The sequence below is a fragment of the Centroberyx gerrardi genome, chromosome 9 (assembly GCF_048128805.1).
Source record: "Centroberyx gerrardi isolate f3 chromosome 9, fCenGer3.hap1.cur.20231027, whole genome shotgun sequence".
Classification (NCBI taxonomy): Eukaryota; Metazoa; Chordata; class Actinopteri; order Beryciformes; family Berycidae; genus Centroberyx; species Centroberyx gerrardi.
In genome coordinates, this window is record NC_136005.1 from 726,319 (window position 1) to 743,818 (window position 17,500).

General features: G+C 45.9%; 2 protein-coding genes across 2 annotated transcripts in view; both read left to right on the plus strand.

The window, feature by feature from the left end:
• Nucleotides 1–9,815, plus strand: part of atpaf1 (ATP synthase mitochondrial F1 complex assembly factor 1) — a 17,175-nt gene extending 7,360 nt beyond the window's left edge. Inside the window, exons 7-9 of the mRNA XM_078285817.1 lie at nucleotides 343–438; nucleotides 7,252–7,356; nucleotides 7,485–9,815. Of these exons, the coding sequence (XP_078141943.1) occupies nucleotides 343–438; nucleotides 7,252–7,356; nucleotides 7,485–7,667 (384 nt within the window). The 3' untranslated portion in view covers nucleotides 7,668–9,815. The remainder of the gene's footprint in view (nucleotides 1–342; nucleotides 439–7,251; nucleotides 7,357–7,484) is intronic.
• A 5,836-nt stretch (nucleotides 9,816–15,651) lies between these two features.
• rab3b (RAB3B, member RAS oncogene family) overlaps nucleotides 15,652–17,500 on the plus strand; it is an 11,808-nt gene continuing 9,959 nt past the window's right edge. Inside the window, exon 1 of the mRNA XM_071899501.2 lies at nucleotides 15,652–15,876. Within this exon, the coding sequence (XP_071755602.1) occupies nucleotides 15,652–15,876 (225 nt within the window). The remainder of the gene's footprint in view (nucleotides 15,877–17,500) is intronic.

Here is a 17,500-nt window from a genome sequence, read left to right on the forward strand (position 1 = left end):
CCTCCACACGCTCCACACGCTCCACACCCTCCACACCCTCCACACGCTCCACACCCTCCACACCCTCCACACGCTCCACACCCTCCACACCCTCCACACGCTCCACACCCTCCACACCCTCCACACGCTCCACACTGCACACGCCCCACACTGCACACGCTCCACACCCTCCACACGCCCCACACGCTCCACACTGCACACGCCCCACACTGCACACGCCCCACACCCTCCACACGCCCCACAGACGGGTCAGGAGACGAGCCTGCTGGTGACGCATCATGATGTTGTGATGATGTCACTCTCTCCCGTTAAAGACGGTAAATGTTTCCTCTCTTCCCTCAGTTCCTGTTCGCTCTGCCTCAGGAGGAGGGATACGAGTTCTTCCTGGGTCAGTGGGCGGGACACCAGCTGCACTTCACCTCCCTCATCAACGTCCAGGTACCACACACATGCTCCACACGCTTTCCACACGCTTTCCACACGCTTTCCACACGCTTTCCACACGCTCTCCACACGCTCTCCACACGCTCTCCACACGCTTTCCACACGCTCTCCACACGCTCTCCACGCGCTCTCCACACGCTTTCCACACGCTTTCCACACGCTTCCTTCACTTCCAGGCCGGCTGCTGCAGTGTTGTTTTCTCTTCGCTATTTTGTCGGAAAATCAAAACCGGAAGTCAAACGATAAACAAATATAGATGTTCTGCACCAAAATCTTCAAATTAAATCAAAATAAATGGTCAGAAAAACAAAGAGTTTCCTTCTGAAAGGTGAGTGAGAGGCCAAATATGAAATTTTATATCAAAGAATGTGTGTCGGCGTTTGGCCGCTGTGTAAACAACAAATTAGTGAATTAATCACCTTGTTGTGAGTTTTGAAATTTGACCATCATATAGATTTGATCCTGTTTGGGGTTTTTAAGTTTTGTATCTGAACTGAATCTCTATCTAATGATTCACAATCAGGAAGAAGGCCATCATTCGATGGCAGTTACATGGCCTCTGATTGGTGGAGCCGACTGCAGGTTTTCTCCACCAGAGAGTCAGGAAGCTGCAGCAGGAGTGTTTCCTGTGTGGAGCAGACAACAGACGGTCAGTGAGCATCATGTCGGGTCTGGACTCCTGACTGGATGGTCTGTGTTCCTCATTCTCTTAAAGCACAGATGTCCAACTCCAGGCAGCAGAGGAACATGTTTGCTGTCCGGCCCGGGAGATGATTTAGATTTTCTATTAATATCGGCTTCTGTAATTCAAACGACCTGTCTGAACGCTCACATCAGCATCTGTCAGCGTTGCCATGACAACGTAATCTAACATAATGAGACGCTGTGTTGAGCCGGTTGTCATGATGCAGTCAGCCTGTCTGACGAGACGAGAGACAACAACACAGAGAGAGACAACAACACAGAGAGAGACAACAACACAGAGAGAGACAACAACACAGAGAGAGACAACAACACAGAGAGAGACAACAACACAGAGAGAGACAACAACACAGAGAGAGAGACAACAACACAGAGAGAGACAACACAGAGAGAGAGACAACAACACAGAGAGAGAGACAACAACACAGAGAGAGACAACAACACAGAGAGAGAGACAACAACACAGAGAGAGACAACAACACAGAGAGAGAGACAACAACACAGAGAGAGACAACAACACAGAGAGAGACAACAACACAGAGAGAGAGACAACAACACAGAGAGAGACAACAACACAGAGAGAGAGACAACAACACAGAGAGAGACAACAACACACAGAGAGAGACAACAACACAGAGAGAGAGACAACAACACAGAGAGAGAGACAACAACACAGAGAGAGACAACAACACAGAGAGAGACAACAACACAGAGAGAGAGACAACAACACAGAGAGAGAGACAACAACACAGAGAGAGAGACAACAACACAGAGAGAGACAACAACACAGAGAGAGACAACAACACAGAGAGAGAGACAACAACACAGAGAGAGAGACAACAACACAGAGAGAGACAACAACACACAGAGAGAGACAACAACACAGAGAGAGAGACAACAACACAGAGAGAGAGACAACAACACAGAGAGAGAGACAACAACACAGAGAGAGACAACAACACAGAGAGAGAGACAACAACACAGAGAGAGAGACAACAACACAGAGAGAGACAACAACACAGAGAGAGACAACAACACAGAGAGAGACAACACAGAGAGAGACAACAACACAGAGAGAGAGACAACAACACAGAGAGAGACAACAACACAGAGAGAGACAACAACACAGAGAGAGACAACACAGAGAGAGACAACAACACAGAGAGAGACAACAACACAGAGAGAGACAACAACACAGAGAGAGACAACAACACAGAGAGAGAGAGACAACAACACAGAGAGAGAGACAACAACAGAGAGAGAGACAACAACAGAGAGAGAGACAACAACACAGAGAGACAACAACACAGAGAGAGACAACAACACAGAGAGAGACAACAACACAGAGAGAGACAACAACACAGAGAGAGACAACAACACAGAGAGAGACAACACAGAGAGAGACAACAACACAGAGAGAGAGACAACAACACAGAGAGAGACAACAACACAGAGAGAGAGACAACAACACAGAGAGAGACAACAACACAGAGAGAGACAACAACACAGAGAGAGAGACAACAACACAGAGAGAGACAACAACACAGAGAGAGAGACAACAACACAGAGAGAGACAACAACACAGAGAGAGACAACAACACAGAGAGAGACAACAACACAGAGAGAGACAACAACACAGAGAGAGAGACAACAACACAGAGAGAGACAACAACACAGAGAGAGACAACAACACAGAGAGAGACAACACAGAGAGAGACAACAACACAGAGAGAGAGACAACAACACAGAGAGAGACAACAACACAGAGAGAGAGACAACAACACAGAGAGAGACAACAACACAGAGAGAGACAACAACACAGAGAGAGAGACAACACAGAGAGAGACAACAACACAGAGAGAGAGACAACAACACAGAGAGAGAGACAACAACACAGAGAGAGACAACAACACAGAGAGACAACAACACAGAGAGAGACAACAACACAGAGAGAGACAACACAGAGAGAGACAACAACACAGAGAGAGACAACAACACAGAGAGAGACAACAACACAGAGAGAGACAACAACACAGAGAGAGACAACAACACAGAGAGAGAGACAACAACACAGAGAGAGACAACAACACAGAGAGAGACAACAACACAGAGAGAGACAACAACACAGAGAGAGACAACAACACAGAGAGAGAGACAACAACACAGAGAGAGAGACAACAACACAGAGAGAGAGACAACACAGAGAGAGAGACAACAACACAGAGAGAGACAACACAGAGAGAGACAACAACACAGAGAGAGACGACAACACAGAGAGAGAGACAACAACACAGAGAGAGACGACAACACAGAGAGAGACAACACAGAGAGAGAGACAACAACACAGAGAGAGACAACACAGAGAGAGAGACAACAACACAGAGAGAGACAACAACACAGAGAGAGACAACAACACAGAGAGAGACAACAACACAGAGAGAGACAACAACACAGAGAGAGACAACACAGAGAGAGACAACAACACAGAGAGAGACAACAACACAGAGAGAGACAACAACACAGAGAGAGACAACAACACAGAGAGAGAGACAACAACACAGAGAGAGACAACAACACAGAGAGAGAGACAACAACACAGAGAGAGAGACAACAACACAGAGAGAGACAACAACACAGAGAGAGAGACAACAACACAGAGAGAGACAACAACACAGAGAGAGAGACAACAACACAGAGAGACAACAACACAGAGAGAGAGACAACAACACAGAGAGAGAGACAACAACACAGAGAGAGACAACACAGAGAGAGACAACAACACAGAGAGAGACAACAACACAGAGAGAGACAACAACACAGAGAGAGACAACAACACAGAGAGAGACAACACAGAGAGACAACAACACAGAGAGAGACAACAACACAGAGAGAGACAACAACACAGAGAGAGACAACAACACAGAGAGAGACAACAACACAGAGAGAGACAACAACACAGAGAGAGAGACAACAACACAGAGAGAGAGACAACAACACAGAGAGAGACAACAACACAGAGAGAGACAACAACACAGAGAGAGAGACAACAACACAGAGAGAGACAACAACACAGAGAGAGAGACAACAACACAGAGAGAGAGACAACAACACAGAGAGAGACAACAACACAGAGAGAGACAACAACACAGAGAGACAACACAGAGAGAGAGAGACAACACAGAGAGAGAGACAACAACACAGAGAGAGACAACAACACAGAGAGAGACAACAACACACAGAGAGACAACAACACAGAGAGAGACAACAACACAGAGAGAGACAACAACACAGAGAGAGACAACACAGAGAGAGACAACAACACAGAGAGAGACAACAACACACAGAGAGACAACACAGAGAGAGACGACAACACAGAGAGAGACAACACAGAGAGAGACAACAACACAGAGAGAGACAACAACACAGAGAGAGACAACAACACAGAGAGAGACAACAACACAGAGAGAGACAACACAGAGAGAGAGACAACAACACAGAGAGAGACGACACCACAGAGAGAGACGACAACACAGAGAGAGACGACAACACAGAGAGAGACAACACAGAGAGAGAGACAACAACATAGAGAGAGACAACAACACAGAGAGAGACAACAACACAGAGAGAGACAACACAGAGAGAGAGACAACAACACAGAGAGAGACAACACAGAGAGAGACAACAACACAGAGAGAGACAACACAGAGAGAGAGACAACAACACAGAGAGAGACAACAACACAGAGAGAGACAACACAGAGAGAGAGACAACAACACAGAGAGAGACAACACAGAGAGAGACAACAACACAGAGAGAGAGACAACAACACAGAGAGAGACAACAACACAGAGAGACAACAACACAGAGAGAGACAACAACACAGAGAGAGACAACAACACAGAGAGAGAGACAACAACACAGAGAGAGAGACAACAACACAGAGAGAGACAACAACACAGAGAGAGACAACAACACAGAGAGAGACAACACAGAGAGAGACAACAACACAGAGAGAGACAACACAGAGAGAGACAACACAGAGAGACAACACAGAGAGAGAGAGACAACACAGAGAGAGAGACAACAACACAGAGAGAGAGACAACAACACAGAGAGAGACAACAACACAGAGAGAGACAACAACACAGAGAGAGACAACACAGAGAGAGACAACAACACAGAGAGAGACAACACAGAGAGAGACAACAACACAGAGAGAGACAACAACACACAGAGAGACAACAACACAGAGAGAGAGACAACAACACAGAGAGAGACAACACAGAGAGAGACAACAACACAGAGAGAGAGACAACAACACAGAGAGAGACAACACAGAGAGAGACAACAACACAGAGAGAGAGACAACAACACAGAGAGAGACAACAACACAGAGAGAGACAACAACACAGAGAGAGACAACAACACAGAGAGAGACAACAACACAGAGAGAGAGACAACAACACAGAGAGAGACAACAACACAGAGAGAGAGACAACAACACAGAGAGAGACAACAACACAGAGAGAGACAACACAGAGAGAGACAACAACACAGAGAGAGACAACAACACAGAGAGAGAGACAACAACACAGAGAGACAACAACACAGAGAGAGAGACAACACAGAGAGAGAGACAACAACACAGAGAGAGAGACAACAACACAGAGAGAGAGACAACAACACAGAGAGACAACAACACAGAGAGAGAGACAACAACACAGAGAGAGACAACACAGAGAGAGACAACACAGAGAGAGACAACAACACAGAGAGAGACAACACAGAGAGAGACAACAACACAGAGAGAGACAACACAGAGAGAGACAACAACACAGAGAGAGAGACAACAACACAGAGAGAGACAACACAGAGAGAGAGACAACACAGAGAGAGACAACAACACAGAGAGAGACAACACAGAGAGAGACAACAACACAGAGAGAGACAACACAGAGAGAGAGACAACAACACAGAGAGAGACAACAACAGAGAGAGACAACAACACAGAGAGACAACAACACAGAGAGAGACAACAACACAGAGAGAGAGACAACAACACAGAGAGAGAGACAACAACACAGAGAGAGACAACAACACAGAGAGAGAGACAACAACACAGAGAGAGACAACAACACAGAGAGAGAGACAACAACACAGAGAGAGAGACAACAACACAGAGAGAGAGACAACAACACAGAGAGAGACAACACAGAGAGAGACAACAACACAGAGAGAGACAACAACACAGAGAGAGACAACAACACAGAGAGAGAGACAACAACACAGAGAGAGACAACACAGAGAGACAACAACACAGAGAGAGACAACAACACAGAGAGAGACAACAACACAGAGAGAGAGACAACAACACAGAGAGAGACAACAACACAGAGAGAGACAACACAGAGAGAGACAACAACACAGAGAGAGACAACAACACAGAGAGAGAGACAACAACACAGAGAGAGACAACAACACAGAGAGAGACAACACAGAGAGAGACAACAACACAGAGAGACAACAACACAGAGAGAGAGACAACAACACAGAGAGAGACAACAACACAGAGAGAGACAACACAGAGAGAGACAACAACACAGAGAGAGACAACAACACAGAGAGAGACAACAACACAGAGAGAGACAACACAGAGAGAGACAACACAGAGAGAGACAACAACACAGAGAGAGACAACACAGAGAGAGACAACAACACAGAGAGAGACAACAACACAGAGAGAGACAACAACACAGAGAGAGACAACAACACAGAGAGAGACAACAACACAGAGAGAGACAACAACACAGAGAGACAACAACACAGAGAGAGAGACAACACAGAGAGAGACAACAACACAGAGAGAGAGACAACAACACAGAGAGAGAGACAACACAGAGAGAGACAACAACACAGAGAGAGACAACACAAAGACAACAACATGATGTCTGACAGTATTAGTGTTCGTTCTGAACTGTCTTCACGTACAGCAGATACTCAACACTCCGGCCTGGTGTTCATAATCGGCTGAAAACAGAATTGTAAAGATGAATTTCTTTCAGGAGTTTGGTCGACACTGAGAGAAAATGTGTTTTTATGTTTCAGACGGCGGGGGAACACGCTCCCAGTCAGCTGATCCTCCACCACTACCCCGAGCTGCAGGAGCGGGGCGTCGTCCTGATGACCGCCGAGAGAGACCCCAAGTTCATCGTGAGTCTCTTCAGCTGCTGTGTCCGGCTGCGGGACAGGCTGCTTCAGATAGAGTTAGCGATAATGAAATGACTAAACCTCAGTAGAGATCTTTACAGAAAGCTCACAGTGTGTCGCTCCTCTTCCAGACGCTCCACCAGGCCCAGTGCCTGGCCAATCAGGTGCAGCTATTCTACGGCACCCAGAGGCAGGAGACGTACCGATTGGTGGAGACGTTCAACCACCGGCCGGCGGACTTCAGACACATGGCGGTGATAGCAGAGCTGGAGCAGAGCGGGCTGGGGCCGGCGCTCGCCCCCCCCAGCTGCTGAGGAACTACAGACCGACTACAGACTGACCCACAGACTGAACCACAGACTGACCCCCAGACTGACCCCCAGACTGAACCCCAGACTGACTACAGACTGAACCACAGACTGAACCACAGACTGAACCACAGACTGACCCACAGACTGACCCACAGACTGACCCACAGACTGACCCACAGACTGACTACAGACTGAACCACAGACTGACCCACAGACTGACCCACAGACTGAACCACAGACTGAACCCCAGACTGACTACAGACTGAACCACAGACTGAACCACAGACTGACTACAGACTGAACCACAGACTGACCCACAGACTGACCCACAGACTGAACCACAGACTGACCACAGACTGACCCACAGACTGAACCACAGACTGAACCACAGACTGACTACAGACTGAGCAGAGACACCACAGCAGGACCCGGTCTTCCATGTAGAGCCGGTCACAGACAGAGGTCATATTTGTCTGTGATTCAGGCAGGAGAACATGAAGGAGCAGCTGAGTGGAGAGCAAGGCACTAACTGTGTGTTCACGGTTCTGTCCGCTCTTAGGATTAAAGACTCCATCATCTGGTGTTTGTTATCCTTCATGACACGATGCAGCAGCTGTCTGATCTGGTTCTGCTCTGCTGTCGCTTCATCACATGATGTCATTTTAACAAGCTAACACAGCTAGCTACCAGGCGCTAATTAGGTCGCAGTGATGAGAAAATAAGAGAAAATGGCTCAGCGGACCCTCTCCACCGACATGGCTGACGTCCTTCCACTCGGTCAGATCTCTGTGTTGCAGACTGTAAAGTGATGTGATGGTGCGACAGGCGGCTCGGGTCTGAGGTGTGAACCGTGTGAACGGGTTTGAATCCGGACCAGGACCTTCATCACCTCATCTCCCGCTCTCTCCCTGTCTGTCCTGTCTGTCCTGTCTGTCTCTCGTCTTTGAACTGTTAAATAAAGGCGAAAATGCCAAAAAAAACAACAACAGAGATTTGATCGAGGGTCACAAAATGCTAACTGGCTAACTGTATCTCTGTGCTGTTAGCATTTAGTGAGCCTCGATCAGATCTCTGTTGTCTAGTGTCAGTCGTCTGACAGCAGAAACAGAAGGATGTCAGTGGAACAGCTGATTGTGTTAAACTGTCTGTTGATCACAGACAGACAGTCGGCTGCCAGTGGAGAGAAGCGATCTGTAACCCGGAAGAGCGGCAGCCATGTTGGAGAAAAGCTCTGCAGCTCGACGCGTCGTGTCTGAGACGTTCCTTCCTGTCTTTAAATTGAAACTTATAGAGAACTGAAGCTTTGATTGGCTGGAAGCAGCTTGTCAGTTTCCAGGCAGAACTGATGAAACTGAATCACATCTGCAGGGAAACAAGGAAACAGAAGTCTGTATTAAAGGCTTCACATAGACAACCAGTGTATTGATCAATTCTACTGTAAATATGTAATCAATCAAACTGTCATAACCATCACTGCAGACTGCACCAGATCCCATTTTAATAAAGTATCTTTGTGACCATGTGTGTTCTGGTTTCTGGTCTCAGTGGATCATCTGGTGATCTGTGATCTGGTGATTTTGTCTGAACTGATGAGAAGATTTTATTTAAAAACTGACATGAGGTGTGAAACATTTTAAGAAATGTTATTAGAAAATGAGTTTTGTTTGACATCACACCGAACATTACCATTCAGTTCATCAATGGGATGAACATTCATTTGATTATCGTGATATTGATTTTAACCATATCGGCCAGCCGTATGTAAGAGTGAACTGCTAAAACAGATGAGTGAAGGAAAGAAAGAAAGAAAGGGATGAACTGTTCCTCCTTCCTTCCTGTCTGGACTCAGCAGCCGACCGGCTGCCCGCTCCCCGGCCTGCTGCAGCCGGCAGGACGGCCCGCTGGGTAGAGGAGCGTCCCGTAACTGGAGGGTCGCTGGTTTGCCCTCTGTTGCCCTACATTTACCCTCTGTTTCCTTTTCTGTGTGAAGTCTGAACCAGCTCTGAACCCCAAACCGCCTGTCCACCAGTCTCTCTGGACGACAGCGTCAGCTGAGTGTGGAGTGAATAAACTGAACTGAATAAATTAAACTGAACTGAATAAATTGAACTGAATAAATTAAACTGAACTGAATAAATGTTCTCATCTGAACCGCAGACAGAAAGTTTTCCCTTCATGTTTGGTCTTTTCCATCGGCCATATTGTCTGGTCATGTTTTCATAATGTAATGTAATGTTCATAATGTGATGCAGATGGATCAGACACCGGTCTGTAGTCCAGACCGTCTTCTTCCAGTCAAGTCAACACCTTTCCTCCAACATGGCTGACGTTCTTCAGCAGGTTATTGATCACTTCTCTCCATTTCCAGCAATGTTCAGTTGGAGGTTCACAAAATGCTACCTGGCTAACCGAGGCTAACGGTAATCTGCTGTTAGCGTTGGATTACGTGAACTCAAACCGGTGATCAGGACTCTGACTCGGGTGCTGAGGACTCGGGACTCGACTCGGACTCGAGGTTCGGTGACTCGACCGCAGCTGACCGAGTCTCGTCAAATCCTCAGCGTGTTCAGATTTGTTCCGCCTGCCTGTTGTTTCTGCTGGACCGTTCAGTCTGGTTCCAGGTTTACAGTCTGGATGGATTTACATCAATCTGCATCGTAATCTGTTTTGGCTTTCAAGACCCGACTTATTAAATCCAGACTGGACAGGCTGCTGCATGGAGAGATTCTGATATGGGCTTTGAAGGCTTTACCAATATTTTTTAATTCAAGCTGCTGATATTTTGATTCAGTATTTTTGTTAAAATAGTCCAAAAAAATCCCAGAATTCAGTGTTTCCTCCAGTTTTCTTCTCATCAGAGAAGAAAAGCCTCTGAAGCATTCAGACATCATGGGAAACTAAAACTAATAATAAATCGTATTCATGTATACTTTTTGGAAACTGATTAAAATGTCTCATCAGAATCAGCTCAGGTCTTCCTATACACAGCCAGTATGTATTGATCAATTCTACAATCAATATGGAATACACCTGAAAACCCAAATACAGTGTTTTAACAGAATAAATCGGCTTTATAACTGCGGATATTCAGGATCTTTTAGTTTGATCATTTTCATGCTAAAATATTCCAGAAAACTTCCCAGTATTCAGAGTTTCCTGCAGAGTTTTCTTCTCATCAGGGAGGAAAAGCCTCTGAAACATTCAGACATCATGGGAAACTAAAACTCTCCACTGAAACTGGACGGTGCTTCAGTCCGGGTCAGCAGCTGTCACCTGCTGAACAAGATCGCCTTGACGATATTCGATTTATTGAAATCGAATATCGGCTATAATAATACTTATTATTTATTGAAAGTCTAATATCGGCCAAATATGTTTTATCTAACCCTGTTACATCCAGCATGATGTGGAAACTCGTCCACAGATCATAAATCCACTGTTTTAGTGTCTGATGCTGCTGTTCCACCACAGAGATCATGTGATCTGCAAGTCAAATGTCACAAAATGCAGCGAGTCAGTGTGTTCATGTGAAGTGACGCTGCAGTGCTGTGTGTGTGCGTGTGTGTGTGTGTGTGTGTGTGTGTGTGTGTGTGTGTGTGTGTGTGTGTGTGTGTGTGTGTGTGTGTGCATGTCTCTGCAGCAGAAAACAGGCGGATCTGTCAGGAAAATGTTTCTGTAATTGATGCTGAAACAATTACAGCCTCACCGCCGGTCATGAGTCACACAGTCTGCTGCTGAGGAGAGGAGCAACACCTGAACACCTGAACACCTGAACATCTGAACACCTGAACACCTGAACACCTGAACATCTGAACACCTGAACACCTGAACACCTGAACATCTGAACACCTGAACACCTGAACATCTGAACATCTGATAGGGCGGCAGCCTGCAAAAAAACAAAAAGCCCCGCTCCATTCACAGAAGCCGGTGTTATTTTTAGGAGGCGGGGACGCGCAGCAGACTCCTTCCCGTCGCTCCTCAGCAGTCAGGCTGCCGCTCAGAGCTGCGCGCGGCACCGAGGAGCGGACTGGAAGGGAATTTTGAGGGGAATTTTCGGGAAATTTTCCTCTCGGCTCGTTGCAGACGACGCACCGGGTTTGTCTGAGCGGAGGATCATTCAGCAGCCGGACAGCGGACAGACAGACCGCCGCCTCATCAGGTGCAGAGCAGAGCAGATCCGCCCAGCAGAGAGGTAAGCTGCAGCAAAACACACATTTAATGATAAGAGGGTGATGAACGGGCCTGATCTGCAGCGAGGTGGATCCTAACCTCCATCACCTGGGCCGGTGACTGGCGATGAAACACCACCGTATTCCTATAATATTCCTATAATATTCCTATAGTGTCTGATAGTGAGTCTTATACCGACTTTATATCGACATTATTGTGTTGTAATGCATTTCTCTCCTCTCCTATAGTATCCCTATAATATTTCCTATTGTATACAGACACGTATATAGCCGACTGTTTCTATGGTTCTCGATACTGACTTCACAGTGGCCTTATGGTATTTTTTTTTTTTTTAATCTCCTATAATATCTCTACAATATTCTATAGTCTGTCGGTGTGAATAGTTAATTCATCCTGTACTTTCATCTGTTATCTTTATAATATTCCTAAAGGATTGTATACAGCCTAGTTTTGCGGTGATATTTTTTGTATAATATCCTTGAAAGATGTATTATAGGATTATTACAGATATAAGGCGAAACGCACAGGCCTGCTCTGCTGAACATGGTGTCAATTTCTGCATGTTCGGTGACAAATCTGCTGTTTATAATGTGAAATTCATAATCCATATGGTCTAAGTGTCGGTAGATTATCATGAGGATTGGTTCACATTATTCCAGCCTGTAATGAAGCTGCTGTCATATACAGGAAATTCACTGACAATGGTATTTTTTTAATCTCCTATTGTATCACTAAAACCGTAACGTCCGCATAATAGGCTATTCCTACTATAGGGATTTATATTTCTGATATTTGCACAGTGTCTTTGCTGAATTTATTAAAGCATAACTGTCGCTCTTTAAGAGACAAATTGTCAGTAGAAAGTGTCAGTCCCACCAGCTGCAGTTCCAATAATCCATAATCAACCTGATCATGTTATTGTCAGTAAATTAAATGCTCATGTGGAGTGGAGTGGATGAAGTTTTACCAGAAGACTTTTTCAACCTCTAAGCTGGACTCAGTCAGCAGGAAGGTGTTTAAAGGAGAAATGCAGCCATGGTGAATGTTGAGCCCATTTCCCAGAATGCCCTCTGTCCTTCATGAAAATCCGTTTTTTCCTGTAGCTAGCAGGATTTAGACGTTGTGTCTTTCACCTCGATTTTGAAATGGAAGAAACGAGCTTTTCATCATCGTTAGCTCCGACTGATTTCTGCGTGTTGAAGAATAAAACTTGTTTTAACGCTTTGAGCTTCGTTCAGGTCAAAGTGAAGCAGCAGAAGAACAACGTTCACGTGTTTAACCTGGAACGCCCACATTCAAAATAATTTACATTTATGAATTTCAAATCAACGAATAAATGAAAACGGACTTCAGCAAACATGACTCGCATTTCGATCGTATTAGTGTCAATATAACTGATAATTTAGATTTTTATCTTGGACTGCTGACCGATGGATTCACTGTCTGTCGACTCACTTCATAATTCATGACACCAGGTGACAAATATCGGAGCTACAAAACGTTCCCACACGTCCTGCTGCTCATCACCACCAGGAGGCGCGGTGAAGCGTTTTTACCAGTCGACAGTTTGTATTTACGTTAAGTTCAACATGACGTGAATGCAGAAAAAAAAAAACTCTTCCTGAGCGGAGAGGCTTGAAGAAAGGCGGGGCGTGACCTCAGAGGACGATACTGATCGGTCAGGAGTTTGTCGAAGGCGGGACTTCCTGTAGAAACAGAAAAACGTGAGCAGAGATCGCGGCGAGAGATGAAACCGCCGAGCGAGTCGCATTAACATTTAGATTTAGGTGTTTTTTATTATTTTTTTTATTGTTCTGATGATCCGGTGATGCTGCTGCGCTGCTTCAGCCACTTCCTTGTTCCAGTGTTTTTACGTTTTCGCCCTAACGTCACGGACACGCCCACTCTGCCCCTGTTCGTCCAATCAGGGCTTTCTGAATGGGCAAATTATTTCAAAAACGTTCAATATATCAGGATAGGAACTATTTTTCATTCACAAATCGCTGTCTTTTTAAAGCTTTATTAGGCGAGGCACACATCCCTCCATAGATTACATCACTGCATTTCATTTGCCGTCTCAGAAATTTGCTTTTGATGTTGAATGGAAGCAAATGGCGTCTAGAGGAAGAGAAATAAGACACGACGAGCTTCTCTGGCAGCAGGTTAGAGTCAGAGGACGGATCCGTTCAGCTGGAGGATGATTCTCTCTCACACTCATCCATGCTAGATTGAACCCAGCAGGATCAGCGGCTCTCTGACTCATCCATCTGCCGCTCCACCTCCTTCAGCTCCGTCTGCAGCTTTATTCTCCTTCGTTCTCCTCACAAACCCACAACCCCACCTCCTGCTCAGCGCTGAGGTCGAGCTCCACCGGCTGCACCGCCTTTCATCTGATGCATCTTCAGGTTTAGTGTGATAGGAAATGTTTATTGCATCAGGTTGGGTGTTTGTTTGCTTTTTGTATTGAATCATATTTGGCAGTAGCATCTTGTCGCCGTCAGGTGAAAACCCGGTATCTCCAAAATGTCAGCTTCAAGAGAAGCAGCCGGGTTTCAGCTTGACAGACAGGCGCTTTACGGTTTATCTGCCCGGTTTGAAGCCAAAGAGGTCGGAGAATTTCCTCAAGCCGCACAGGAGCGAGTAATTCTGCCGTGGAAGAGAGAAAATGAAAATCGAAAATTGGAGTTACGAGGTTTTCACACGACAGCAGTGATTTATTACAGCTGACAGTTTAAACTCATTCTTTTGTTGTAATTGTTGTAATAATGTTAACGCCTTAACGTGAAAATACACGAGAATTCACAGGTTTTCCAGTTTTTTCACATGTTGTCTTCTGACATCACATGACAGTTTTTACTTCAGATGTGAAGATTTCATTTCACAGGTGAAAAGTGTTTTTTTCCCCCCACATGTTGTCAGCTGCCATAACGTGACAATATATATTTAGCATATGGAAAATTTATTTCACATGCAAAGAGACAATTCACAGGTGAAAATATCATTTCTTTCATGTTAATGCGTAGGACAAAAACCAAAAGCTAGATACTGAGACAGAAATATAATCCCATACACTGTTTATGCCTGATAATACTTTATTCAGGCAAACATCAACCTGGGACTTTTTTGTGAAGGGCTTCAGCTGCTGACCACCATGTTTTTAACATCAGATATAATATGACTTAAAGGTCCATATTCTCCAGAGTTTTATTTAGTGTCTTTCTGTCCATTCAAAGCTGTGTGTGTGGTGTCATGAACCAAAAACACTCTCAATCCATTTCTCCACGTTCATTTTCCAGCATCTCTCTGAGCCTTACCAAGAACAGGCCGTTTCTGTCTCCGTGTCTTTAAGGCTCATTAATATTAACGACCCTCCGTTCCGATCGGCTAACCGTTTCGAGAGCGAAACGTGAGACGCCGCGGCCCGGCGGCTACAGGTAGGGAAAACTCTCCGGTAATAAACGATGACGACCGCTCGACCGCTTTGAAAAAAACACTTTGTTAGTCTATTATTTCTTACAGAAATGATAATGAGCGAACCTTTGTGACGCCGCAAAGTTACGGAAGTCCAAACGGCTCGTTTAGAGGCTCGCTTTTCTAATATGGATTGTGTGGATTTAGTTTTGATACTTTCACCATGTTTAGATACACATCCAACTCCTTTATCATCACAGAGGAGAGGGAGTCCTGCTTTACACCATGTGACCTTTAATGTGTCACTATTGGCAAAGTTTTAGATGCATTGTTTTCCTCTTCGTTGTATTTTTTGTCAAACTAAACTGAACCGACCCCCCAGATGGCGAAGGCAGACCAGCGTTTCGGCCAGCGGGACGGCTCCGACCAGAACTTCGACTACATGTTCAAGCTGCTGATCATCGGGAACAGCAGCGTGGGGAAAACCTCCTTCCTGTTCCGCTACGCAGACGACTCCTTCAGCAACTCCTTCGTCAGCACAGTGGGCATCGACTTCAAGGTCAAGACGGTCTACCGCAACGACAAGAGGGTCAAGCTGCAGATCTGGGTGAGCGAGGACACATGGACGGACGGATGGATGGATGGATGGATGGATGGACGGATGGGTGGATGGACAGATGGATGGATGGATGGATGGGTGGATGGATGGATGGATGGATGGATGGATGGGTGGACAGATGGATGGATGATGGACAGATGGGTGGATGGATGGATGATGGATGATGGACAGATGGATGGATGATGGACAGATGGATGGATGATGGACAGATGGATGGATGATGGATGGATGGACGGATGGATGCACGGATGGATAGACGGATGGATGATGGACAGATGGATGGATGGACGGATGGATGGACAGATGGATGGATGGACGGATGGATGGATGGATGGACGGATGAATGGACGTATGGATGGATAAATGGACAGATGGATGGACAGATGGATGGACGGATGGATGGATGGACAGATGGATGGACAGATGGATGGATGGACGGATGGATGGACGGATGAATGGACGTATGGATGGATAAATGGACAGATGGATAAATGGACAGATGGATGTGACTATGTGACTTTTTAGTGGTAAAACATGTTTTAATGTTCTTAGTGTTGCAGCTCCAACAAACGTTGAGCGTCACATGAGACATGAACAGCTGATTCTGATAAAACACTGGAGGAAACACAGGAAGTGATGCGTTTTACCCAACATCTGGGTACTGTGTTAGTACATTCAAACGCTAACTAGGGATAGGGTTAAGGTTCTGCTCTTTAGCATGTCGGTGCCTTGCTCAAGAGCATCTGGACAGCAGATGTTCATTAGATTTCCCCCGGGGATTCAAACCTGCGACCTTCTGCTTCTCCGACTGCTAGATTAAAGTTTTTTTGCTTGTGTCGGGCTCGTCAAACACAAAACAGAGAGACAGCGACCAAAACAAGCACTGGTAAAAAAATACTAAGAGTTAAAAACAAATATTTTAAAAATATGAAACATGGTGAGGTGCTGTGTGCTGAGTTAAAAACATCTCAGTATTATCTCAGTGTTGAAATAAGCCTGAACTCTGAAGCTCAGATCAGGAACACAGTTCAGATCAGGAATCCAGTTCAGACCAGGTTCCTCCAGTAAAGGATTCTGGTCCAACAGCAGGAATTGTTCTGGACATTTCCACCTGTTGAACACATGAGAAGGTTAGCTAACGCTTCAGTTTAGCAGCTGAAACAGTTAGCTTCAGGTTAGCTTCAGGTTTTGCTCACAGTTCAATAAATGAAAACTTGTTGTCATGAGTTGGGAGTTGAACCATCCGCCTCCGACCCCCGACCTCCGACCTCCGCCCCTCGACCCCCGACCCCCGACCTCCGACCCCCGACCTCCGCCCCCCGACCTCCACACCCTGACTGTCCACCTGTCCTGTCTCCTGATCCTTTCTGCTGGGAAACTTTGCATGTCCAGACTCTCTGCTCCTGTCATGAGGCTTCGGGAGCCGAGGCCGGTGCCGGGTCTTGCAGTTCTTCATGCTGCTGTCTCTCTGGTCTCTCTGCTCTGCTGTGTGTGTGTGTGTGATGTTGGTCGGTGTGTGTGTGATGTTGGTCGGTGTGTGTGTGATGTTGGTCGGTGTGTGTGTGATGTTGGTCGGTGTGTGTGTGATGTTGGTCGGTGTGTGTGTGATGTT